The sequence below is a fragment of the Salmo salar genome, chromosome ssa04 (assembly GCF_905237065.1).
Source record: "Salmo salar chromosome ssa04, Ssal_v3.1, whole genome shotgun sequence".
Taxonomy (NCBI): domain Eukaryota; kingdom Metazoa; phylum Chordata; class Actinopteri; order Salmoniformes; family Salmonidae; genus Salmo; species Salmo salar.
In genome coordinates, this window is record NC_059445.1 from 28,899,716 (window position 1) to 28,925,720 (window position 26,005).

Sequence of the window (26,005 nt, forward strand, 5' to 3'; positions counted from 1 at the left end):
GGGAGGTAAAATAGATCAAAGGGCTTCATTAAGTGTACGTGTATTCCTTTAAATTGTTTTTTTTTTTTTGTTTTACACTTATGTATAGGGAACCTTTATTGTGAAATTCCCACCTTGAGGAAAAACGTGACACGGAAGTGATCCAGAAACAGTTCCTTAGTTACTGTGTATGACTTTGTGTTTGTGGTAACTAGTGACGACCCAACAATTGCAGTTCTGTTAAATACCCTGGCCAGCGTTGAACCGGCCTATCGTGACACGGGGGGTGTGGGGCAGTCTGGTTCCAAAACGAATGCTATCGTTTTTTACCCGCTGCAAACTACGAAAACCCGGGCGCCCAGGCCAGTTTAAGAGAATCCCCTCATTCAGTGAAACATGTTGTTTAGCAACAAACTACCTTCTTGACAAACAAGATCAAACCAACTGAGGTATAAAGATTAAATAGCTAACGTTAGCATACAGCTAGCTAGTTGTTTTTCATGAGATAGCAGGATATTTCTTGCAGCTTTAGCTAAATCACGTTTTCCCCAGAAAGATCAAGTGGGCTGGGTGAGCTAGCTGACGTTAGCTTATTCAAAACCAGAGATAACCAAGGTAACATTGATTTGTATGGCAAGGCGTTTTGTCTAAGACAAATAGCTACAGTAGCTTGCAAATTAAACTAGCTTGGCTATCTAACTAAGCTATTCACATGGCTGGCATCTCAAAATAACTTTTTCATTTCCAGGAATGGCAGATAAAGACTTCAGCACAACACTGGCTTACACCAAGAGCCCGAAGACGTCGAGGAGAACAACTTTTCAGGTAGCTATAAACTGCTTATTCAACACCTGTTTTTTTACTGTCTCTGCTCAGCACCCATGCCTAACGTAGTCGTTATATGCCTAACTGCCTATACCCACATGAAAAAATACTATAGTATACTATGATATAAATACTACAGTATTCACTGTAGTATTTTTGCTGTATTTACTGTATACTGTAGTATTTACAGTTAACTATAGTATAAAGACTGTAGTAAAATAACTAGTATAGTAAATAATGTAATGTTTTTGCAGATTGTAGTTTACTGTAGTGTTTTTGCTGATGTTACTGTAGTATTTACTATAGTGTTTTTGTTTTATTATCTTTGACATAGAAGTGGTGGCATTCTCCTTGAGGAAACCTACTGGAGTTGTTAAGTTTTTAAATATTAACAACTTCATAGATAAGAACACTATAACAATATGGCAGAAAATGAAACGTATTCTACAAGAATACGGGCTCCCGAGTGGTGCAGCGGTCTAAGGCACTGCATCTCAGTGCTAGATGCGTCACTACAGACCCTGGTTCGATTCCAGGCTGTTTCACAACCGGCCGTGATTGGGAGTCCCATAAGGCGGCACACAATTGGCCCAGCGTCGTTAGGGTTTGGCCGGGGTAGGCCATCATTATAAAAATAAAAAAACAAGCAATTTCAGTTCCTAAAAACACAACCTTAAGGAACAATCCTTGGATAGCTTTTCAGAATTCACCGATAAATTTGTCCACATGGAAAACTAAAGGCATAGAAACCCTAAATGAGTTGTTAACAGGAAATACATGTATTTCCATGACACAATTAAAAAGTAATTATGGACTAACCAATGTCGATAGTTTCAAATACATGCAACTTAAAAGTTACATATCTTAAAATTTCGATTTGAAATCTTTTGGACATCAGAACTATCTTAAGGGAATCTTATTTGAGTCAGAAAATGATTTTTTTTATATGATAGGGAAGATATCCAACTGACAGTCTCCTTGAAAAAAATATAAACTTTTGTAACCAAGAACTGATGTTGGCACAAGAATGTTGGAACATAACAAAATTACAGTTAACGAAAATGTACAGTTAATCCAGTATAAGCAAATGTATTATACAAAAGAGACAGTGCTTGACTTGGGATGAAATATGTCCAGAAGCTGTCTTTTTCCATGTCGATCCATTAGAAAATGTTCACCAAAATTCACAAATGACATTATGCAATAGAGACTTCTGATTATTCACTGTTAAGGATTTATACACATTTTCCATGACTTTTAACCAAATTTTAATGACTATTATTATAGTCTAATGAACAAGTAAGCATTATTGACACTGGAAGGCTGTTGTGCCTGATCCCATCCGATGAGAAGTATTTCTGTCTTAAATAAAGCCCTTTTGTGGGGAATAAGTCATTCTGATTGGCTGGGCCTGGCTCCCTAGTGGGTGGGCCTACGCCCTCCCATGGCTGTGCCCCTGCCCAGTCATGTGAAATCCATAGATTAGGGCCTAATGAATCTATTTCAATTGACTGATCTACTTACATGAACTGTAACTCAGAAAAATCTTTGAAATTGTTGCGTTTATATTATTTAGGCTATCTACAGTGCCGGTGGAAAGGCGACAACGACACCAATACAAAAAATTGCTACAAGTTATGTTTTGAATTGGCTATCTAGTTTGTCTGTTGTCTGTCATTATTTCATACCTGCTGCTGAAATGTCGCACTCTCTCTCCTCTGGCAATGGCCCACTCACATTAGTGAACCTTGTTTGTTTTTTTGCATGTACATAATGTTGCTGCTACCGTCTCTTATGACTGAAAAGAGCTTCTGGACATCAGAACAGCGATTACTCACCTTGAACTGGACAAATAATTTTTCTTTAATGAGTCGGATGAGGTGGATTTACTCGAGACACCCGACAAGGCCCTCATCCCCGTCATTCGCAGGAGGAAAAGAAGGAGATATCGTGGACGACGGTCCGGGTGCTTTGTAAGGTCGCCAAGAGGGTAATCTACCTTTACCATCGGTCCTATTAGCCAACGTACCATTAATCGATAATAAAATAGACAAACTACGAGCATGTATATCCTAACAACGGGACATTATTAACTGTAATATCTTATGTTTCACCGAGTCGTGGCTGAATGACAACATGATTAACATACAGCTGGCGGGTTGTAAGCTTTTTCGGCAGGATAGAACAGCGGCCTCTGGTAAGACAAGGGGCAGCCTATGCATACTTGTCAACAACAGCTGGTGCACAAACTCTAAGGAAGTCTCGAGGTTTTGCTCGCCTGAGGTAGAGTATCTCATGATAAGCTGTAGACCACACTATCTAACTAGAGTTTTCATCTGTATTTTTCGTATGTCTACATACCACCATAGACCGATGCTGGTACTAAGACCACACTCATTGAGCTGTATACGGCCATAAGCAAAGAGGAAAACGCTCATCCAGAGGTGGCGCTCCTAGTGGCCGGGGACTTTAATGCTGCAGGGAAACTCAAATCAGTTTTACCTCATTTCTATCAGCAAGTTAAATGTGCAACCAGAGGGGAAAAAAACTCTAGACCACCTTTACTCCACACTCAGAGAAACGTACAAAGCTCTCACTCACCCTCCATTTGGCAAATCTGACCATTTTTATCCTCCTGATTCCTGCTTACAAGCAAAAACTAAAGCAGGAAGCACTCGGTCAATAAGAAAGTGGTCAGATGAAGCAAATGCTAAGCTACAGGACTGTTTTGCTAGCACAGACTGGAATATGTTCCGGGATTCTTCCGATGGCATTGAGGAGTACACCATATCAATCACTGGCTTCATCCCCCCCCAATTTGTTTTTATTTTATTTTACCTTTATTTAACTAGGCAAGTCAGTTAAGAACACATTCTTATTTTCAATGACCGCCTAGGAACAGTGGGTTAACTGCCTTGTTCAGGGGCGGCACGACAGATTTTTACCTTGTCAGTTCGGGGATTCGATCTTGCAACCTTTCGGTTACAAGTTCAATGCTCTAACCACTAGGCTATCTGCCGCCCCAATAAGTGCATCAATGACGTATTCCCCACAGTGACTTTATGTACATACCCCAACCAAAAGCCATGGATTACAGGCAACATCCACACTGAGCTAAAGGGTAGAGTTGCCGCTTTCAAGGAGTGGGACTCTAACCCGGAAGCTTATAAGAAATCCCGCTATGCCCTCTGACAAACCATCAAACAGGCAAAGCGTCAATACAGGACTAAGATTGAACCGTACTACACCGGCTCTGTCACTCGTCGGATGTGGCAGGGCTTGCAAACAATTACAGACTACAAAGGGAAGCACAACCACGAGCTGCCCAGTAACACAAACCTACCAGACAAGCTAAATTGCTTCTATGCTCGCTTCGAGGCAAGTAACACTGAAACATGCATGAGAGCACCAGCTCTTCTGGACGACTGTGTGATCACGCTCTCTGTAGCCGATGTGAGTAAGACCTTAAAACAGGTCAACATTCACAAGGCCAGACAGATTACCAAGATGTGTACTCCGAGCATGCACTGACCAACTGACAAGTTTCTTCACCTGTCCCTGACTGAGTCTGTAATACCAACATGTTTCAACAGAGTACCATTGTCCCTTTTCCCAAGAACACTAAGGTAACCTGCCTAAATGACTACCGACCTGTAGCACTCACGTCTGTAGCCATGAAGTACTTTGAAAGGCTGGTCATGGCTCACGCCATTATCCCAGAAACCCTAGACCCACTCCAATTTGCATACCGCCCCAACAGATCCACAGATGCAATCTCTATTGCACTCAACATTGCCCTTTCCCATCTGGACAAAGGAGAATATTGTGGACTACAGTAAAAGAAAGACCGAGCACGCCCATATTCTCATCGACGGGCTGTAGTGGAGCAGGTTGAGAGCTTCAAGTTCCTTGGTGTCCACATCACCGACAAACTAACATGGTCCAAGCACACCAAGACAGTTGTGAAGAGGGCACGACAAAACCTATTCCCCCTCAGGAGACTGAAAAGATTCAACAGCTGCACCATTGAGAGCATCCTGATGGGTTGCATCACTGCCTGGTATGGCAACTGCTCGGCCCTCGACTGCAAGGCACTACAGAGGGTTGTGCGTACGGCCCAGTACATCACTGCGGCCAAGCTTCCTGCCATGCAGGACCTCTATACCAGGCGTTGTCAGAGGAAGGCCCTATAAATTGTCAAAGACTCCAGCCACCCTAGTCATAGACTGTTCTCTCTGCTACCGCACGGCAATCGGTACCGGAGCACCAAGTCTCGGTCCAAGAGGCTTCAAAACAGCTTCTACCCCCAAGCCTTAAGACTCCTGAACAGCTAATCAAATGGCTACCCAGACTATTTGCATTGCCCCTCCGCCCCCTCTTTTTTTTACGCTGCTGCTATTCTCTGTTATTATCTATGCATAGTCACTAACTCTACCTACATGTACATATACCCCAATTACCTCGACTAACCGATGCCCCTGTAGATTGACTCTGTATCGGTACCCCCTGTATATAGCCTCGCTATTGTTATTTTACTGCTGCTCTTTAATTATTTGTTACTTCTATTTGTTACATTTTTTTAGGTATTTTTCTTAACTGCATTGTTGGTTAAGAGCTTGTAAGTAAGCATTTCACTGTAAGGTCTGCAACTGTTGTATTCGGCGCATGTGACAAATAAAATTTGATTTGAAATTCACAAATTCTACAGCACATTGGCAGTCACGTCTTAAGTGTAAATTAATAATCCATGCTTTCTGGGAATGGTATATATTCCAGAAGTTGTGTGGGCGGAGCTAGAAAGTTGTCTGTCAGAAATATTACATTTACATTTACGGCATTTAGCAGACGCTCTTATCCAAAGCGACTTACAAATTGGTGCATTCACCTTATGATATCCAGTGGAACAACCACTTTACAATAGTACATCTATATCTTTTTTGGGGGGGGGGGGGTTAGAAGGATTACTTTATCCTATCCCAGGTATTCCTTAAAGAGGTGGGGTTTCAGGTGTGTTATGTTAAATTAGAGATAAAATGTGTCTGACAGAATTGTACAAGACAGTAGAATTGTACAAGACAATCCGGTTGACACAAGCCGTTGGTTTAAAAGCAGTAGTAATTAACTGTAAACATCTCAACGCGAGGTTGAACGTGAGGTTGCGTCGGGGCCCTTTGGCGCCTCTAATTGCATTTTTTTAAAGACCTGCCCTAGAGGTCCCTGGTGAAATTCATTAGGCAGGAAACCAGGCAGTAACACGGCAGCACCCAGAGTTATCCAACAATGACTGTCAAGGGTTGGTAAAGAACACAAGCTTGGAGGAGAATTCAGCCCCTCGGACCAATTAATTACCAAACGCAAATGGATGTGAGAGGAGACAGCCTTTCTAATTTCCCCTCCCTTCATCTGACGTCAGACATGAGAACAAGACCCTGTCAGATTAACCACTGTGTAATTATCATAGAGGAGAAGAGCCAGAGACCCTAACCTCCATGATTACTACCCTGTCACTCAGGACAAGCACCAGGGGGTAGAGGTGGGGGGTGGAGAGAAGAGCCAGACACCCTAACCTCCATGATTACTACCCTGTCACTCAGGACAAGCACCAGGGGGTAGAGGTGAGGTGGGGGGTGGAGAGAAGAGCCAGACACCCTAACCTCCATGATTACTACCCTGTCACTCAGGACAAGCACCAGGGGGTAGAGGTGGTGGGGGGGGGGGGTGGAGAGAAGAGCCAGACATCCTAACCTCCATGATCACTACCCTGTCACTCAGGACAAGCACCAGGGGGTAGAGGTGGGGGGGTGGAGAGAAGAGCCAGACACCCTAAAATAATAAGAGAGTACGATATTCTGATCTAGAAGAGATGTGTAGTAAAATAATCTGATCTAGAAGAGATGTGTAGTAAAATAATCTGATCTAGAAGAGATGTGTAGTAAAATAATCCGATCTAGAAGAGATGTGTAGTAAAATAATCTGATCTAGAAGAGATGTGTAGTAAAATAATCTGATCTAGAAGAGATGTGTAGTAAAATAATCCGATGTAGAAGAGATGTGTAGTAAAATAATCTGATCTAGAAGAGATGTGTAGTAAAATAATCCGATCTAGAAGAGATGTGTAGTAAAATAATCCGATCTAGAAGAGATGTGTAGTAAAATAATCCGATCTAGAAGAGATGTGTAGTAAAATAACCTGATGTAGAAGAGATGTGTAGTAAAATAATCCGATCTAGAAGAGATGTGTAGTAAAATAATCCGATCTAGAAGAGATGTGTAGTAAAATAATCTGATCTAGAAGAGATGTGTAATATGATAATCTGATCACACACAGAGACAGTTTATCTCATATCCTGCAGCCTAGTTCCCTTTACCCGTATACAAACTGTATCTACCTCCATCACTCTAGTATCCCTGCACATGTAAATGTGATATTGGAAGTGACTTGTTATTTCCTGTATATATATTGGAAGTGACTTAATATTTCCTGTATATAGTATGCTTCCTTATGACAAGACTAGTTTTTCATTTGACTGACACTGCATTGATCTACTCAGGCGTCAGCCTTGTCGAGCGTTTCCCAGGACAAAACAACTGACAGATTATACGCTGTTCAATGCAGTCGCTATATACCCAGGGAGACACAAAAGGAAAATATCAAGATGGGTATTTTATTCAGCCAGACAAATGTTAAGTAGGACAATGGATCACACGGGTTCAGAGCTGACTGGTGTTTCAGATAGAAGGAGATAGGAGTGTATTAACACACACGAACACACACACACACACACACACACACACACACACACACACACACACACACACACACACACACACCACCCTGACACGTGTTGTTCTGTCAGTCTTCACCTGTTCTATCATGTTCTTCTGCTACGTTAAACGGGGACTAACTTATTCAGGCTGATTTGATCAAGTTATTCTAATCATCCAGAACTTTGAACTTCTGCGTGAAACTACAGACGTCCTGTATATAACGTCCGACCGCACACATCGTTGAGACGAGAGTTAGCAAAGCACGCATTTCACTGTTTGATGTTTAAATTTGACCATTAAACTTTGATTTAGGTCGAACCTTGATGAGGTCTTACCGTCAGCTGTATCTATAGTGTTGTTTTGAAGATGTGATTGGTGTAACGGTAAAGGTTTAAGGCGATATCCACGACATCAACTGTCAATATGTGGTGTTGTAAATTATTGTGGAGTTGTGAACTGAATCTCAGCTGTTGTGAACTAAATGGTTGTGAACTGAATCTCAGCTGTTGTGAACTAAATGGTTGTGAACTGAATCTCAGCTGTTGTGAACTAAATGGTTGTGAACTGAATCTCAGCTGTTGTGAACTAAATGGTTGTGAACTGAATCTCAGCTGTTGTGAACTAAATGGTTGTGAACTGAATCTCAGCTGTTGTGAACTAAATGGTTGTGAACTGAATCTCAGCTGTTGTGGACTAAATGGTTGTGGACTAAATGGTTGTGAACTAAATGGTTGTGAACTGAATGGTTGTGAACTGAATGGTTGTGAACTGAATGGTTGTGAACTAAATGGTTGTGAACTGAATGGTTGTGAACTGAATGGTTGTGAACTGAATGGTTGCGAACTAAATGGTTGCGAACTATATGGTTGTGAACTGTACCACAGCGGTTGTGAACTAAATGGTTGTGAACTAAATGGTTGTGAACTGAATGGTTGCAAACTGAATGGTTGCAAACTGAATGGTTGCGAACTGAATGGTTGTGAACTGAATGGTTGCGAACTAAATGGTTGCGAACTAAATGGTTGTGAACTGTACCACAGCGGCCTTTGAAGCAGTCATGAATCCAAAACGCCATAGTGGTCGGGGAAACTACAATTGATGAAGTAATGAAACGTGGATCTTACCTTTTACACCTCCTGGTATATATAAATATCACTATGTAAATTTACTTTTCATCCATTTGTCTGCACATTTCAAGAAATGCCATATGGGGGTGTAGTGAGATACACGATGGGTTGGACGATTCTCTTCTCATAACTCATCTTGAAAAAAATGTATACTCAAAACATGGAAAACAATCCGCCATCATTAACACAATGGAAAAATCAAATTAATTATTATTTAAATATTGAAAGTACTTGTGCTATGGAGAGAAACAAAATGGTGCAGTTTCAGGCCATGTGGCAGAAAGTGATGTGTGCGCTGGGGATGGGGGGGGGTGCTCGTGGGTCTGGGCAGGGGTGATGTAGTTGATGTTTGTATGATGTTGTCGTTTGTATGTGTATTATTTATTGTTGTAGGTGGGAAGGACTGGGATCTAAACAGATAGTTAAGAGCTTCTGCTCTTTTCGATGACCTGTAGGGAACACAATATATGGTCTACACTTGGCATGTATGTAAATTTCTCACTTATGGGTGGCACAAATTGGGATATGCGGGAGGGGAATGGACAGGGTAGGCCTTTATGCAAATTGGATACCATAGTATTTACAATACAAGTGTAGTGTTTTTGACCGGACTGTAGTGTTTTTGCGGACATTACTGTAGTTTTACTACAGTGTTTTTTGAGTGGATAATACTGTAGTATTTACTGTAGTATTCTACAGTATACTCCACTTTACTACAGAATTGTAGTAAGTACTGTAGTATTCTATGGTAAACTGTAGTATTTTTTTCATGAGGTTAAGTCATAGGCTAGAACAAAGAGAGCCTACCTTTCGTCTATGGCTTGAAGGTATAGGTCTAGGTATAGGCTTAGCTTAGTAAACGCAACTCCATTATAGGCCCACATCTCAATGGAGTTGCAATGAGTGTCTGTGGAGTGTACTGCTATCAGTCAATACTTCAAAAAATGTCCATTATTTAATGCTTACGTTGTACCTATGTTTGTCCTGTGTAACTTTAAGCTTTTCTTGGGGTGCTGAAATAAAAGTTGCATTTTACACAAAAACTATGAATTCTGACAACTCTGAAACAATCAGGATAAGCACAGGTACACAGTAAGCATTAAAAAAAATGATATTTATAGAAGTATTGAGTGGTACAACACGTTTCTGGCGGCCTTCTTCCATTACACAAAGGTGTTCGGAGCATGCTAGATAGCTAATTAGCACTAGTGGTTCCTCTGTCTTCCGCCTGTCTTCCATAAACACAGGCTGTAACATGGAGATATGGCCATGTGGGAACACAAACCATAACCCTATAAAGGTGTATAGTAGTTTGTTTTTAAATTATTTATCGCTGATTTGAAAGTTAAGTTCCATATGTTTCCAAACTGTATCAAATGCGAGGAGTATTTGGGTTTAGAAAGAGCTTCGGTTATTTAAACTGAACATGAAATGACTCCAAAAGAGTCATGACAAAGGCAAGGCCTGGCTAAATTATCTGTAATCTGTCAGAATGTTTGCATTAACTTGATACTTTTATGTGTACCTTGGAGACAGCAAACTTACTGGGTTAGGTTTCGGCCCCACTGAGACACATTAACATGGATAAAATTGTATGACGTACATCATTGTCCGCTTTTGTCCATCAAAAGTACAATTCAAATCAACTATTATCGGACGAGTTGAAAGAGGGACCGTTTGTGTATATTTTTATTTTTTATATTTTTGGGTCGGTCAGTCATGATCCGTTGTCAATCATATGGCAACAGATGACTCCTACTTAAAAAGCGTTGTCTCCATCCAAAATTCTCGGACTCAAAATCCCAGTGTCTTGGCGCTCTTCAAGGGCCAGCTCAGTCTCGACTCTCTAGTTGGCCAGCCCAAAAAGGTTAGAGTTCAAATGGTTGGTGACAAAATCATATATATACAAAAAGGAAAACAAAGAGGTAGTGTGCTGTATATCTAGGCCTCTATTTTCAGCTGGCGCTAAGTAGACGCAAGTGTCAAATGCACGTTGGTTTTGCAATTTTGTCATTTTCCAGCCCCAACGCCAAGTATGGTAATTTACCTGTCTAACATCAGCACGCTTGCGCTGAGGTGGGAGGGGTGGTAATATTTGAGGTGTCCTTACAATGAAGCAAAAGGGACAATTTCAAGCAGCGCTAATGAGAAGTTAAGACCCACAAAAAGCAGGTCTTAACGTAGCGCAGTTGATAATGGCATGGATTTTGAGAGCGGAAGCGCAGCCTATCCAGCCATGGCGCACAGTGCCCATGGATGGAGAGATGTGCCTTTTGTGCCGGTGAATCTCGTATTTAGAAACATAACAAAACAATTGGTTTCCCCCCATTTTTCTTTAATTTGATTAAAAACCAAGCATAGCCTATCCTCCCCTTAATCAAGGCTGATTTAGCAGTATCGCATAGGTGCGCCTTTTTTATCCTGGCCATTAGACAGAAGTAGCCTATGAACAAAAGGGTTTTAAAATGGTCTACTGAGAGTGCTTTGAAATACACTGAGTGTACAAAACATTAAGGACACCTTCCTAATATTGAGTTGCACCCCCCCCCCCCCTTTCTTAGGATGAGCTGGAGGCAGCTGTTTCTGCTAGAGCAAGTAAAAAAAAGACTGACCAATACTCCTACTCAGATGACTTTGACGAAGATGGTAAGACGTTAGTCATACTAATGAGTGGCACATACATCGATCACTCGAAATCTGAACTTCAGTGATCTTAAATCCCCCCTAATACACAATATCAGTTCATATTGGCCAGCTACATTTTACATTAGGCAACACTGTTATAAGTTGACCACCAAATTACTGACGGATGTGTTTGTAATATTTTCCTAGATGTGTTGAAAGAACTTCTCAATTCAAGAAAAAAGAGAATCGATACCTTCAAGGCGGGAAAGAAGAAAGCCAAGATCAACGACTTCAACCTGTCGGATGACGAGGAGGAAAGCGAAAGGCCGACGAGAGTGTCGTTCATGAAGACGCGAAAGGCCACTTCCCCCTTACAAGATTTGGCGACACCTGACCCACATAAAAATGAACAAACAGACGGCTTTATTGGAGGTAGCAGCGACCAGAAGGATTCGGACTCCTTACACTCACTGCACTTTAAAAACCCTCACCAAGACTACACAGAATCCTCGGCATCACAGAACAGTCAGTTGAAATCTCTTTCCCTACCCTCGCAACCAAGTCAAAAAGAATCCCCATTGCAATCAACTTCGGAGAACAACAGCCATTGGGATTCTCCCTTGCCCCTGACATCTAATGGTGGTCTGTTGGAAACCCCATTGCCCTTGCCGTCTGAAAATAGTGTGGAGAGCAAAGAATCGGGGACTGGAGGAAAAGGAAAACTAGCTACTCCACTGCCACTCATCAGATGTGCATCCTTGACAGGTTTCTCTAAATCCCCTTCAATTCATTGCTTGTTCCTGTCATTAATATGCACAATGTTATGTATGATGTATTTGATATGGTCATGACACAATTTGTGGGCGACATTGATTCATTGTTATCTTATTCGTGTCAGCTATCATATCTGTTTGTAGCTATAGTCTTAGGAATTATTAGGTATTATTGCCTAATCCCTTCCCCATTCAGACAGCGTTGTCGAGAATGAGCCGCCCAGACCCAAACCCAGGCAGAGGACCGTGAGGGTGAGCAGTCAAACCGAGGCGGAGCCTGTCGCCGTGGACAAGGAAACTCCTAGCAGACCCCCCACCTCCTCTGTGTCTATCTCCCTTTCCTCTATTGACCAGGGTGAAATGGCAAGCACCCCCACTACTTCATCCTCTAGCAAAACATCTGCCAGGAGTCATAGTCGACAAGTGAGTAACGTGATACTTTGACCTGGACCAGAAACGGGTAACTTGGTGCCAGTTTTGTTTGTGCCATCTTGCCAACTCCTATTGTTTTTGTCAGATGGGCATTGTTGCTTGGCTTGACTATGACCATACAGTAGGAGTTGGCAAGACAGCAGACCTGGGGCCAGGCTAAGACATAGAATTGTAAAGAGATATACAGGTAACTGTCAAAATTAAAGAAACAATTTTATTAAATGAGGGATACAAAGTATATTGAAAGCAGGTGCTTCAACACAGGTGTGGAATTGACATTCCATCATGCTTAGGGTCATGTATGGGGCGGCAGGTAGCCTAGTGGTTAGAGAGTTGGACTAGTAACCGAAAGGTTGCAAGATAGAATCCCCGAGCTGACAAGGTAAAAATCTGTTCCCTGAACAGGGCAGTTAACCCACTGTTCCTAGGCCGTCATTGAAAATAAGAATGTTCTTAACTGACTTGCCTATTTAAATAAAGGTAAAATAAAAAATGAATACAATGAATGTATAAAAATTGTCCACTATCTTTTCTACCATGGTGGGAAGGAGAGATCTCAGTGACTTTGAAAGAGGGGTGATTGTTTGGGCACGTTTGGCAGGAGCTACAGTGACAGACTGTTTCATGATATGCCATGGCCGTCTCAGTCACCAGAGATCAACCCAATCGAACACTTATGCATCACCGTCAACAAAACACCAAGTGATGAAATTTCTTGTGGAAGAATGGTTCCAGACACTTGTAGAATCTATGCCAAGGCGCATTGAAGCTGTTATGGCGGCTTATGGTGGCCCAACGACCTAATTAAGACACTGTTTGTTTCCTTTAATTTGGCATTTACCTGTAGATTATCCAAGAGTAGGGATAATAAAGATGTAGACTATCTATACTAGTGGTCAATTTCTATGACCCAGCTTCTAGTGCCTTGGGATAGGTATAAACAATATGGATTTTGAAAGTAGCTCTACCTTTGCTGCAGATGTACAGTGGGATTTTCACCATGTTGCTTATACCTGTCTCAGTCCTTTCAGATTGTCAGAAGTTCCTAAGGGTCGGGGTGCGAGGAATGGCCGTTCTTTTTTCAACTCCGATTTCTACTTATCACATCTGTCGCTATTGTAACACATTTGAGGAGAGGTCATAATAATCTGCGGCATATAGATCAGTTAGATAATGCAGACAATGTTGTAATGGTAGTCAAAAACAATGGCACCATCGATTAGCTGGCCCTTATCACAACCTTTGGATAATGACGATACGACAAAAAATGCACATTTCGGATTCACATTGGACAATAAAGTCATTGTATTTTTGTATTTCACCACAGGGCCCCGTAGGAGACCACAACATCTCATCTAAACTCCGCAAATCGTCCTCTTCAACTGTAGGTCGGCAGTCAAACTCGCTGTACAAATCTACTGACGGCACCTGGAGTAGAGGTAAGAAGAGCATGGGTGACATTTTCTGCACTTAAGTGTGCAAAGTAAAACAACCGATAGGCCTACATCCAGCTGCAAGTATTGTTAGCTATCTGTAATTTAAGCAGAAATAAACATTTGGGGCGGTTTCCCGGGCACAGATTAATCCTAGTCCTAGACTTAAAAGCAAGTTTAGGTTGGTTTCCCAGGCCCAAACCTAGTCCACTGTACTAAAAAGCACGATCAAGGGAGATTCTTTCATAAGCATGCTTTTTAGTCCAGGCATAGATTTATTCTGGGTCTGGTTGGAAACTTCCCCTTAGTGTTTACCTCAGAGCCATATATAGAGAGCGTTAGGCCAGGTTTTAGAACGGCCGCCATGCTAGCGCCCATATAACCTTGAGAACTTTATTCTTGTAATATTGGTGATGCAATACAAGAGCGCCTCCGACAGTTCTCTATGAAATGACCCGCTGTAAACAAGGAAAACAGAGCAACGAGTTTAAGATTTTTTCATTTTTATTGATTAGCATTCAGCATAATGTGTATCCAAGTCTGTACTGTGTTGTAGTGTCAACAGTGAAAGCATATCTGCTTTCACTGGACATCTTCATAGGTTTTGAAAACTATTAGAAATAAACAGCACAGCGCAGAAGCATTAATTATCACTTAGCAAGGGCTATGGAGGAAATGTGGCACTTGACACGTTCAGCCACATTGGCCTAACACTCTATTTACATTGAGTGTACAAAACATTAGGAACACTTTCCTAATATTGAGTTGCAACCCCTTTTGGCCTCAGAACAGCCTAAATTTGTCAGGGCATGGACTCTACAAGGTGTCAAAAGCTTCCACAGGGATGCTGGCCCATGTTGACTCCCAATATTTCCCACAGTTGTGTCAAGTTGGCTGGATGTCCTTTGGGTGGTGGACCATTCTTGATACACACATGATACTGTTGAGTGTGAAAAACCCAGCAACATTACAGTTCATGTCACACTAACCGGTGCGCATGGCACCTAGTACCATACCCCATTCAAAGGTACTTTTTTTTTCTGCATTGGACCTTGGACTACAAACTGGTGCATCAGCCACCTACTAGCACACCCCGTTCAAAATGCATTTCAATATTTTGTCTTGCCCATGGCACACATACACAATCCATGTCTCAATTGTCTCAAGGCTTAAAAATCCTTCTTTAACCTGCCTCCTCCCCTTCATCTACACTGATTTGAAGTGAATTTAACAAGTGATATCAATAAGGGCTCATAGCTTTCACCTGGATTCACCTGGTCAGTCTGTTTTCTACTGTATATGACTCGTGTTTACCTGATGCACGCTATGCATTTGTGAGCTGCAGTATTCAAAAACGAATTTGAAAATATGAATTTGGACTTGATTCAATAGAACCTGCATTGCGATATTCACACAGCAGTTCTTTCCCTGTAAAAACCTAACAACAGTACTACTTGGTCCAGTACTACTACCCATCTCATAGGTATACATTTTTCAGATAGGTAATGTGTGTGCCCAGGCAGAAGGTTATTAACAAAGACACTGCGTAAACATTGCTATAGTGGGTTTAGTTGTGTAAGTTGTTTCAAGAAGGACAACATCCAACACATTCTAAAAACTCCATCTCTTTTTACAGATGGACATACTTCAGAAGACAGCAAGGCAAAGGATGGAAAATACTCCACATCATTTGAAGAATATCAAGTAAGTAATCTACAGTTTTTTAATTTGCTTTGTTATTGAGATGCCATCTGATTTGACTAAGAAATCTGATATTTTTGTATTGCCTATCGTATACCTAAAGTATTAGCTTCACCCCACTTTCTAATAATTTTGGAAACTAAACCATACTCACCAGTATAAAATTACATCCAAACAGAGTTGCAGGTTTCATTAAAGGCTCCATCCAGTAAAAATCATGTTATTTTTATAGACTGCATTGAGGGACATTTTGACCTAAAACTAAACTGAGCTATAACTTTCTCTTTCCTAAAACTTCTCACCACACTGTTTTAGCGAGTGGGATTTACAGAAAATGTAAAGATTAGAAAACTTATTGAGAGTGCATGATTGTGATAAGGTCCAGGAGTTTTCATGTAGGTGATTCATGCTGCTTCTTCTCAGGACGATTCAGAGGATCACCCAGATCATATAAGCAGACTCAGCCATGTGACTGAGAACTCTATCGACACCAGGTAAACACCATATTTCTCTCTACATTTATCTAAATCTTGCAGGGAAATCCTTCCTTTTCTATTTACCCATGGCCTCAAACTATATTATACTTTGCAAACTATAGGATAGTAGCATGCTTCATGCAAAAAAATCTTCCATTATTGGTAGGTTAATAACTACTCTCTAGTACTGCAACATGATATTCTATTCTATTTTCAAATACTATGACATTGTTTGAAACGTAACTACTGCTTTTAATCAGGGCAAGGCGACTGGAAACATGACCGAATACAAACAGTGTAGCTATTCCCTCCGCAAGGCAATCAAACAAGCTTAAGCGTCAGTATAGAGACAAAGTAGAGTCGCAATTCAACGCCTCAGACGCAAGAGGTATGTGGCAGGGTCTACAGTCAATCACGCACTACAAAAAGAAAACCAGCCCCGTTGCGGACCACAATGTCTTGCTCCCAGACAAATTAAACAACTTCTTTGCTCGCTCTGAGGACAATGCAGTGCCACCGACACGGCTCGCTACCAAAACCTGCGGACTCTCCTTCACCGCAGCCAACGTGAGTAAAACATTTAAATGTGTTAACCCTCGCAAGGCTGCCGGCCCAGACGGCATCCCTAGCCGCATCCTCAGAGCATGCACAGACCAGCTGGCTGGTGTGTTTACGGACATATTCAATCTATCCCAGTCTGCTGTTCCCACATGCTTCAAGAGGGCCACCATTGTTCCTGTTCCCAAGAAAGCTAAGGTAACTGAGCTAAATGACTATCAGTAGCACTCACTTCCGTCATCATGAAGTGCTTTGAGACTAGTCAAGGATCATATCACCTCCACCCTACCTAACACCCTAGACCCACTCCAATTTGCTTACCGCCCCAATAGGTCCACAGACGACGCAATCACACTACACACTGCCCTAACCCATCTGGACAAGAGGAATAGCTATGTAAGAATGCTGTTCATCGACTACAGCTCAGCCTTTAACACCATAGTACCCTCCAAACTCGTCATTAAGCTCGAGACCCTGGGTCTCGACCCCGCCCTGTGCAACTGGGTCCTGGACTTTCTGATGGGCCGCCCCCAGGTGGTGAGGGTAGGAAACAACATCTCCACCCCGCTGATCCTCAACACTGTGGCCCCACAAGGGTGCATTCTCAGCCCTCTCCTGTACTCCCTGTTCACCCATGACTGCGTGGCCATGCACGCCTCCAACTCAATCAAGTTTGCAGACGACACTACAGTGGTAGGCTTGATTATCAACAACGACGAGATGGCCTACAGGGAGGAGGTGAGGGCCCTCGGAGTGTGGTGTCAGGGAAATAACGTCACACTCAACGTCAAAACAAAGGAGATGATTGTGGACTTCAGGAAACAGCAGAGGGAGCACCCCCCTATCCACATCGACGGGACAGTAGTGGAGAAGGTGGAAAGTTTTAAGTTCCTCGGCGTACACATCACAGACAAACTGAAATGGTCCACCCACACAGACAGCGTGGTGAAGAAGGCGCAGCAGCGCCTCTTCAACCTCAGGAGGCTGAAGAAATTTGTCACGTAAAACACTCACAAACTTCTACAGATGCACAATCGAGAGCATCCTGTCGGGCTGTATCACCGCCTGGTAGGGAAACTGCTCCACCCACAACCGCAAGGCTCTCCGGAGGGTAGTGAGGTCTGCACAACGCATCACCGGGGGCAAACTACCTGTCCTCCAGGACACCTACACCACCCGATGTCACAGGAAGGCCAAAAAGATCATCAAGCACAACAACCACCCGAGCCACTGCCTGTTCACCCCGCTATCATCCAGAAGGCGAGGTCAGTACAGGTGCATCAAAGCTGGGGCCGAGAGACTGAAAAACAGCTTCTATCTCAAGGCCATCAGACTGTTAAACAACCGTCACTAACATTGAGTGGCTGCTGTCAACATACAGACTCAAATCTCTAGCCACTTTAATAATTACAAATTGGATGTAATAAATGTATCACTAGTCACTTTAAACAACGCCACTTCATATAATGTTTACATACCCTACATTACTCATCTCATATGTATATACTGTACTCTATACCATCTACTGCATCTTGCCTATGCTGTTCGGCCATCACTCATCCATATATTTATATATATTCTTATTCATTCCTTTACACTGTGTATAAGGTAGTTGTTGTGAAATTGTTAGATTACTTGTTAGATTACTTGTTAGATATTACTGCATGGTTGGAACTAGAAGCACAAGCATTTCGCTACACTCGCATTAACATCTGGTAACCATGTGTATGTGACCAATACAATTAGATTTGATAACTACAAGAAATGCATGGGGATCATTTTCATTTCTGGTAAACCTTGGTCATTCCTATTTTCTTTTTATTTCCTTAGGCCCTCAAGTTCTCTGACAAAAAGCTCCCGAAAGTCGCAGAGTGTGTGTTCGTACACAGCAGAGTCCAAATACTTGGGGTCGCTGAAAGTTCTGGATCGTAAAGTGCAGCTAAAGGAAGCAGAGCCCGGATCTGCAGATTCTCTCAGAGCGGCCATATACCAGGTATGGGCAGGATTTGGTTGGATGACTTTGATTGGATGACTTTGTAGATATGCATAATTGTGATAAGGGGCAGGAGTTTTCCCTGACCATGTGTCCTGAGCAGAAAACCTTTGGGCCCTATGCAGAATATATGAGAAAGATGAAATGCTATCTTTTGTGTCTCCGTTGTGATTATTAATTTACGATACAGTCCATTCGGAAAGTATTCAGATCCCTTGACTTTTTCCACATTTTGTTACATTACAACCTTATTCTAAAATGGATTAAATAGTTTTACCCCCTCATCATTCTACACACAATACCCCATAATGACAAAGCAGAAAAAAATGTTTTTGCAAATGTATAAAAATGAAATACAAACGGAAATATAACATTTACATAAGTATTCAGACCTTTTACTCAGTACTTTGTTGAAGCACCTTTGGCAGCGATTGCAGCCTGGAGTCTTCATGGGTATGACGCTACAAGCTTGGCACACCTGTATTTGGGGAGTTTCTCCCATTCTTCTCTGCAGATCCTCTCAAGCTCTGTCAGGTTGCACAGCTATTTTCAGGTCTCTCCAGAGATGTCCTTGGGAGACTTGTCCTGAAGCCACTCCTGCATTTTCCTGTTGGAAGGTGAACCGTTGCCCCAGTCTGAAGTCCTGAGTGCTTTTGAGCAGGTTTTCATCAAGTATCTCTCAGTACTTTGCTCTGTTCATCTTTCCCTTGATCCTGACTAGTCTCCCAGTCCCTGCCGCTGAAAAACATCCCCACAGCATGATGCTGCCACCACTATGCTTCACCGTAGGGATGGTGACAGGTTTTTTCCAGACGTGGCGCTTGGCATTCAGGCCAAAGAGTTCAATCTTGGTTTCATCAGACCAGAGAATCTTGTTTCTCATGGTTAGAGTCCTTTAGGTGCCTTTTGGCAAACTCCAAGCAAAGTGGTTTCTGTCTGGCCACTCTATCATAAAGGCTTGATTGGTGGAGTGCTGCAGAGATGGTTGTCCTTCTGGAAAGTTCTCCCATCTCCACAGAGGAACTCTGAAGCTCTGTCAGAGTGACCATCGGGTTCTTGGTCACCTCCCTGACAAAGGCCCTTCTCCCGTGATTGCTCAGTTTGGCCGGGTGGCCAGCTCTAGGAAGAGTCTTGGTGGTCCCAAACTTCTTCCATTTAAGAATGATGGAGGCCACTGTGTTCTTGGGGACCTTCAATGCTGCAGACATTTTTTTGGTACCCTTCCCCAGATCTGTGCCTCGACACAATCCTGTCTCAGAGCTTTACGGACAATTCCTTCGACCTCATGGCTTGGTTTTTGCTCTGACATGCATTGTCAACTGTGGGATCTTCTATAGACAGGTGTGTGCCTTTCCAAATAATGTTCAATCAATTAAATTTACCACCGGTGACTCCAAGTTGTGAAAACATCCAACTCAAGGATGATCAATGGAAACTAGATGCACCTGAGCTCAATTTCGAGTCTCATATCAAAGGGTCTGAATACTTATGTAAATAAGGTACCTGTCTTTTATTTTCAATACATTTGCAAAAAAACAACAACCTGTGTTCGCTTTCTTTATGGGGTAATTGTCTATAGATTGATGAGGAACATTCTTTATTAAATCCATTTTAGAATAAGGCTGTAACATAACAAAATCTTTAAAAAGTAAAGGTGTCGGAATACTTTCCAAATGCACTGTATCTACCTTACCTCATCACTATATATATATATATATATATATATATATATATATACAAACAAACATTTAGATAATTATATATATATATATATCTACATCTAAAAACTTGTTAAATGTGACTGTTTGTCTTAGTTTGAGGTGTACCATAACCATTTTCTGAAAATAACAGGAATGGCTGAAAAAAAAAAGGAAGAAGTTGCAAGAGACAACGCAAACAAAGAAAGAGGAACAAACATTAAAGGAAGAGAAGAGGAGAAAGGTAAAGGTGAAAATGGTGGCACTGCATATTAAAAGTTTAAAGATTCTCTATTTTAAAATTAACAATTGTGTACATTTATTTACAGAATAATATTTCTATAATCAATTTATAGATTTGTAAAAAATGATTCAGATAGTTGAATGGACACTATTGAGATTCTTTATTTTAAGAATGACCTTTCCGCCCAAAGTATGTATTATAAATAACTTAAACTACAAATGCAGCTGTTTTAGGTCCTGTAGGTCTTAAGAGCACCTCATGTATTAATAGTAAACGATACAAGAAGAAAACAGCTAATCATCAAATAACACATTATTACCTCTGTCCACAGGATGAGCAAGCTAAGATAGACGACGCCAAGGCCTCTTATGAGGCTTGGAAAGAAAAGAAAACCGAAGTCATCAAAGCAAAAGTCAAAGAAAAGCAAGATGTGATCAAAAAGAAGCAAAGAGAAATTTATGAACAAGAAGAGAAAAAGGAATCTGCTAAAAAGGTATATACACTGAGTGTACAGAACATTTAAGAACGCTAGTAGGGTGTGCTAGTAGGTGGCTGATGCACCAGTTTGTGGTCCAAGGTCCAATGCAGCCCTTTTTATCTCAATATAAAATCATTTCTGGGTGACAATTAAGTACCCAGGTCAGAAAGCTTCTTAGCAAAGAGCAACATTCTGAGTGGGGAGAGGAAAGCTGAAAACTAGGTGTTATTGGCATAGAGGTTTGGAACTCTTTCTTATTGGTCTAATAACTAATTTACCGACTGGTGATGTCAGGCCAAAACTCCATCCCACCAAAACAGGCTGACATTTCCGGCAGTCTTTTCAAACCTCTCTTACACTAAAAGTGCATTATCATAATTTTCTCAATTCCACAGTATTATTCCAACCTGGTAGTGTGGAAATGTGTATATATAAAACACAGTCAAATCGCATTTTTGATTGCGCTGGGCCTTTAAGTAGTTATTAAGCTTTACAGAATATATCTCAATGCATTATCTGCATTTATGCAAACATTATCTGCGTTTATTCATATCTTTATGAATGTATGTCCCTGCAGGTTTTTGAAAAGTGGAAGCAGGGTCATGATGAACTTCTCAAAGAGAAATACAGGAAACAGAAGGAGGTTGAAAATAAACAAAAACAGAAGAAAGAAGAGACGGAAGAGGAGAGAAAGAGAGATTCCTTATCTGCCATTTCTAATTGGTGAGAGCATCAAATGGTGGTCCTTGGTGGCCCAATTGGTTAAGGCGTGGCACTAGCAACGTCAAGGTCGTGGGTTCAATTCCTGCAGAGATCACATAAACATATTAAAATGTATGCAGACTACTATAGACTGTCACCTTGGGTAAATGTGTCTGCTAAGTGGCATATTATTTTTCAAACATCAGTGGGAGATCTTTTTTAAAGTAACAAGCTTTGATGAAAGCTCTTTAAAATCACAGATAGAAATGTATTGGTCAGTTACACTAGAGGACGTTACGGTATTGGCATAGATACAGGATATGATTGAATCAAAACTATACAATTGCTTTTTTTCTTCCCCTGGAAATTACATAGGAATGAAAGGAAGAAGGATGTTGTCCATGAAAAAGTGAAAATGGAGCGTCGGAAAGAGAAGATCAAAGAGGAGGAGGAGAGATATGAAAAAGAAGAGAAGGATAGGATGGCCTTGGAGATGTATGAAAAATGGCTGGTATGTACACTACCGTTCAAAAGTTTGGGGTTACTTCGAAATGTCCTTGTTTTTGAAAGAAAAGCACATTTTTTGTAAATGACTATTGTAGCTGGAAACTACAGATTTTTTATGGAATATATAGGCGTACAGAGGCCCATTATCGGCAACCATCACTCCTGTGTTACAATGGCACGTTGTGTTAGCTAATCCAAGTGTATCATTTTAAAAGGCTAATTGAAAACCCTTTTGCAAGTATGTTAGCACAGCTGAAACGGTTGTCCTGATTAAAGAAGCAATGAAATTGGCCTTTAGAATAGTTGAGTATCTGGAGCATCAGCATTTGTGGGTTCGGTTACAGCCTCAAAATGGCCAGATACAAAGACCTTTCTTCTGAAACTCGTCAGTCTTTTCTTGTTCTGAGAAATGAAGGCTATTCCATGTGAGAAATTTCCAAGAAACTGAAGATCTCGTACAACGCTGTGTACTACTCCCTTCACAGAACTGAGCAAACTGGCACTAACCAGAATAGAAAGAGGATTGTGAGGCCCCGGTGCACAACTGAGCAAGAGGACAAGTACATTAAAGTGTCTAGTTTGAGAAACCGACGCCTCACAAGTCCTCAACTGGCAGCTTCATTAAGGAGTACAGAGTTGCAGAGTTGCAAAGAAAAAGCCATATCTCAGACTGGCCAATAAAAAGATTAAGATGGGCAAAAGAACACAGACACTGGACAGAGGAACTCTGCCTAGAAGGCCAGCATCCCGGAGTCGCCTCTTCACTGTTGACGTTGAGACTGGTGTTTTGCGGGTACTATGTAATGAAGCTGCCAGTTGAGGACTTGTGAAGTGTCTGCTTCTCAAACTAGACACTCTAATGTACTTGTCCTCTTGCTCAGTTGTGCACCGGGGCCTCCCAATCCTCTTTCTATTCTGGTTAGAGCCAGTTTGTACTGTTCTGTGAAGGGATGTTGATGTTATTTTAATGGACAAAAGAATTTGCTTTTCTTTCAAAAACAAGGACATTTCTAAGTAACCCTAAAATTTTGAACGGTAGTGTATGCACACAGACCACATTTAAGCAGCTTTATAGTCCCAGTCGGTATTCACGTAATAAGGAATTCCCCTCGACCACGCCCACAAATTGGGGAAAACCAACATTCTTTCCTATTGACCCCCTTGTAAAAGAGGCAACTTTGTCGTCAATTGTTTTGTTATACAGAAATAACAAATCAAATTTTATTGGTCACATACACATATTTAATGTTATTGCCGGTGTAGCAAAATGCTTGTGTTCCTAACGCCAACAGTGCAGTAGTATCTAACAATTCACAACAATAGAGAAATCTAAAAGTAAAAGGATGGAATTAAGAAATATATAAATATTAAGATGAGCAATGTTGGAGTGGCATTGACCAAAATACAGTAGAATACAGTATACAGTGCATTCAGACCCCCAGACTTTTCCCACATTTTGTTACGTTACAGCTTTTTTTCTGAAATTGATGTGTGTGTGTGTGTATGTATATATATATATATATATATATATATATAACATTTAATCAATAGTGAAGACATCAAAACTATGAAATATCACATGGAATCATGTAGTAACCAAAAGTGTTAAACAAATCAAAATATGTTGTATATCTTCAAAGTAGCCACCCTTTGCCTTGAAGACAGCTTGAAGTAAAAAAAAATTTTTTTACACTTTACATTGACAAATTCAAGTCACTTTCTGAATTTACTGACTTCAATTCGAATTGAACCCAACCCGCCATGTTGAAAATTACATTTTCTGCCAATTGAGCTACTATGTTGTCTGCAATTCTCCTACAGAGAAGGAAAGAACGCCAACAGACAAGACAGAGGAAGGAGAGACGGATACAAGCTATTCTACAAGACGATCCACCTCCCCCTTGGAGTCCACCTAGTAAAACTGTGCCTTTTGGAAAATAATCCCTACACAGCCTATGGATTTATGTTGCTAAATATGGAGTTTGCATATTTAGATTGTTTTTATCATGACTGAAATTGTGTTATTTATGAAATTGTATAAAATTCAATAGAATGATTTTTGGAATTCTGTGTACTTTGTGGTTTTATTGGGTTTTCTGTATTGAAATGTAGTCTTGCATGACACATTTCTTCATGACTTCATACATGGAGAAACTCAACACAGAGCCATACATACTATGATATATATGTGTGTGGACACCCCTTCAAATGAGTAGATTTGGCTATTTCAGACACACCGTTGCTGACAGGTGTGTATGGCTCTGCAGTCTCCATAGACAAACATTGGCAGTAGAAAGGCCTTACTGAAGAGCTCAGTGACTTTCAACTTGGCATTATCATAGGATGCCACTTTTCCAACAAGTCAGTTTGTCAAATTTCTTCCCTGCTAAAGGTGCCCGGTCCACTGTAAGTGCTGTTATTGTGAAGTGGAAACGTCAAGCAGCAACAACTGCTCAGCTGCAAAGTGGTAGGCCATTGAAGCTCACAGAACGGGACCCGCGAGTGCTGAAGCTCGTCTTTCCTCGGTTGCAACACTCACTATCGAGTCCCAAACTGCCCCTGGAAGCAACGTCAGCACAATAACTGCTCTTCGGGAGCTTCATGAAATGGGTTTACATCGCCCATTTCCTGTGAAGGGAAATCTTACCGCTACAGCATACAAGGATATTCTAGATGATTCTGTGCTTCCAACTTTGTTGCAACAGTTTTGGAACGCCCTTTCCTGTTTCAGCGTGACAACGCGCCCGTGCACAAAGCAAGGTCTGTACAGAATTTGTTTGTCGAGATCGTGTAAAGGAACTTGACTGGTCTGCACAGAGCCCTGACCTGAACCCCATCGAACACCTTTTGGGATGAATTGGAACGCCGACTACGAGCCAGGCCTAATCGGCCAATAACAGTGCTCCAGCTCACAAATGCTCTTGTGGCTGAATGGAAGCAAGTCCCCACATCTAGTGGAAAGCCTTCCCAGAAGAGTGGAGGCTGTTATAGCAGCAAAGGGGGGACCAACTCCATATTAATGCCCATGATTTTGTAATGAGATATTTAACAAGCAGGTGTCCACATACTTTGGTCATGTAGTGTATCTGCTTGACTCTTTGGTCCTGTTCAAAATCCTTAAAAGTGCGTCCTTCATCCTCCTTTCCGAAAACTATTTATTGTCACTGATTTGGATAATCGAACACAAAGGCACTGCCACAAGACTTTCATTTGCCCAGTCATTTCTACAATTTCTAGGCCAGTAATAACTGGCCTAGAAGAAGATGCGGTAGTAAAAGTGGGAGCTGTCTTGTTTATTTTGTAGTGATGGGCATTCCGGTTATTTTCAGTGAGCGGCTTGTTCGGCTCAGCTCACCAAACAGAGCCGGGTGCTTTGGCTCCGAAACGGCTCTTTAAAAAAATATATTTTTGTATTTTTATAAGTCAAACAGTTTGCGATAGTTTGACTATGATTGGTGTTAAAACAATTCTAATTAAATTATTAAATGAAATCGTACTCTCCCTTAACCACAATTTATTTAAAAATGCATTGGTTTGTTATGAAAAAGAATGCAATTAAACATTTGCATTTAAAGTATAACTTTTTAATGTATATAAACAAAGTGCATATAAATCTAACCATTCAAAATGAATACAATCTGAACAGCATAATAGAATATTGCACCATATCAAAGAAAAATAACAATT

At 41.3% G+C, this 26,005-nt stretch overlaps 1 protein-coding gene across 4 annotated transcripts; it reads left to right on the forward strand.

Annotated features, from left to right (window-relative positions):
- The first annotated feature begins 132 nt into the window (after positions 1-132).
- On the forward strand, positions 133-24,383 carry map9 (microtubule-associated protein 9). Of its 4 annotated transcripts, XM_045716783.1 has the most exons (15): positions 155-428; positions 532-594; positions 728-804; positions 11,261-11,345; positions 11,532-12,089; positions 12,294-12,520; positions 13,857-13,968; positions 15,599-15,666; positions 16,087-16,157; positions 18,528-18,690; positions 20,542-20,637; positions 20,963-21,124; positions 21,687-21,832; positions 22,187-22,322; positions 24,140-24,383. In XM_045716783.1, the coding sequence occupies exons 3-15, from the start codon at positions 730-732 to the stop codon at positions 24,257-24,259; spliced, it is 2,019 nt and encodes a 672-aa protein (XP_045572739.1). In that variant the 5' UTR covers positions 155-428; positions 532-594; positions 728-729; the 3' UTR covers positions 24,260-24,383. The 4 variants fall into 4 exon arrangements, with proteins under 4 accessions (XP_045572738.1, XP_045572739.1, XP_045572740.1 ...); XM_045716782.1 differs by lacking the exon at positions 532-594 and having other exon boundaries at positions 133-428; XM_045716784.1 differs by having other exon boundaries at positions 156-594; positions 20,542-20,631.
- The last annotated feature ends 1,622 nt before the right edge of the window (positions 24,384-26,005 follow it).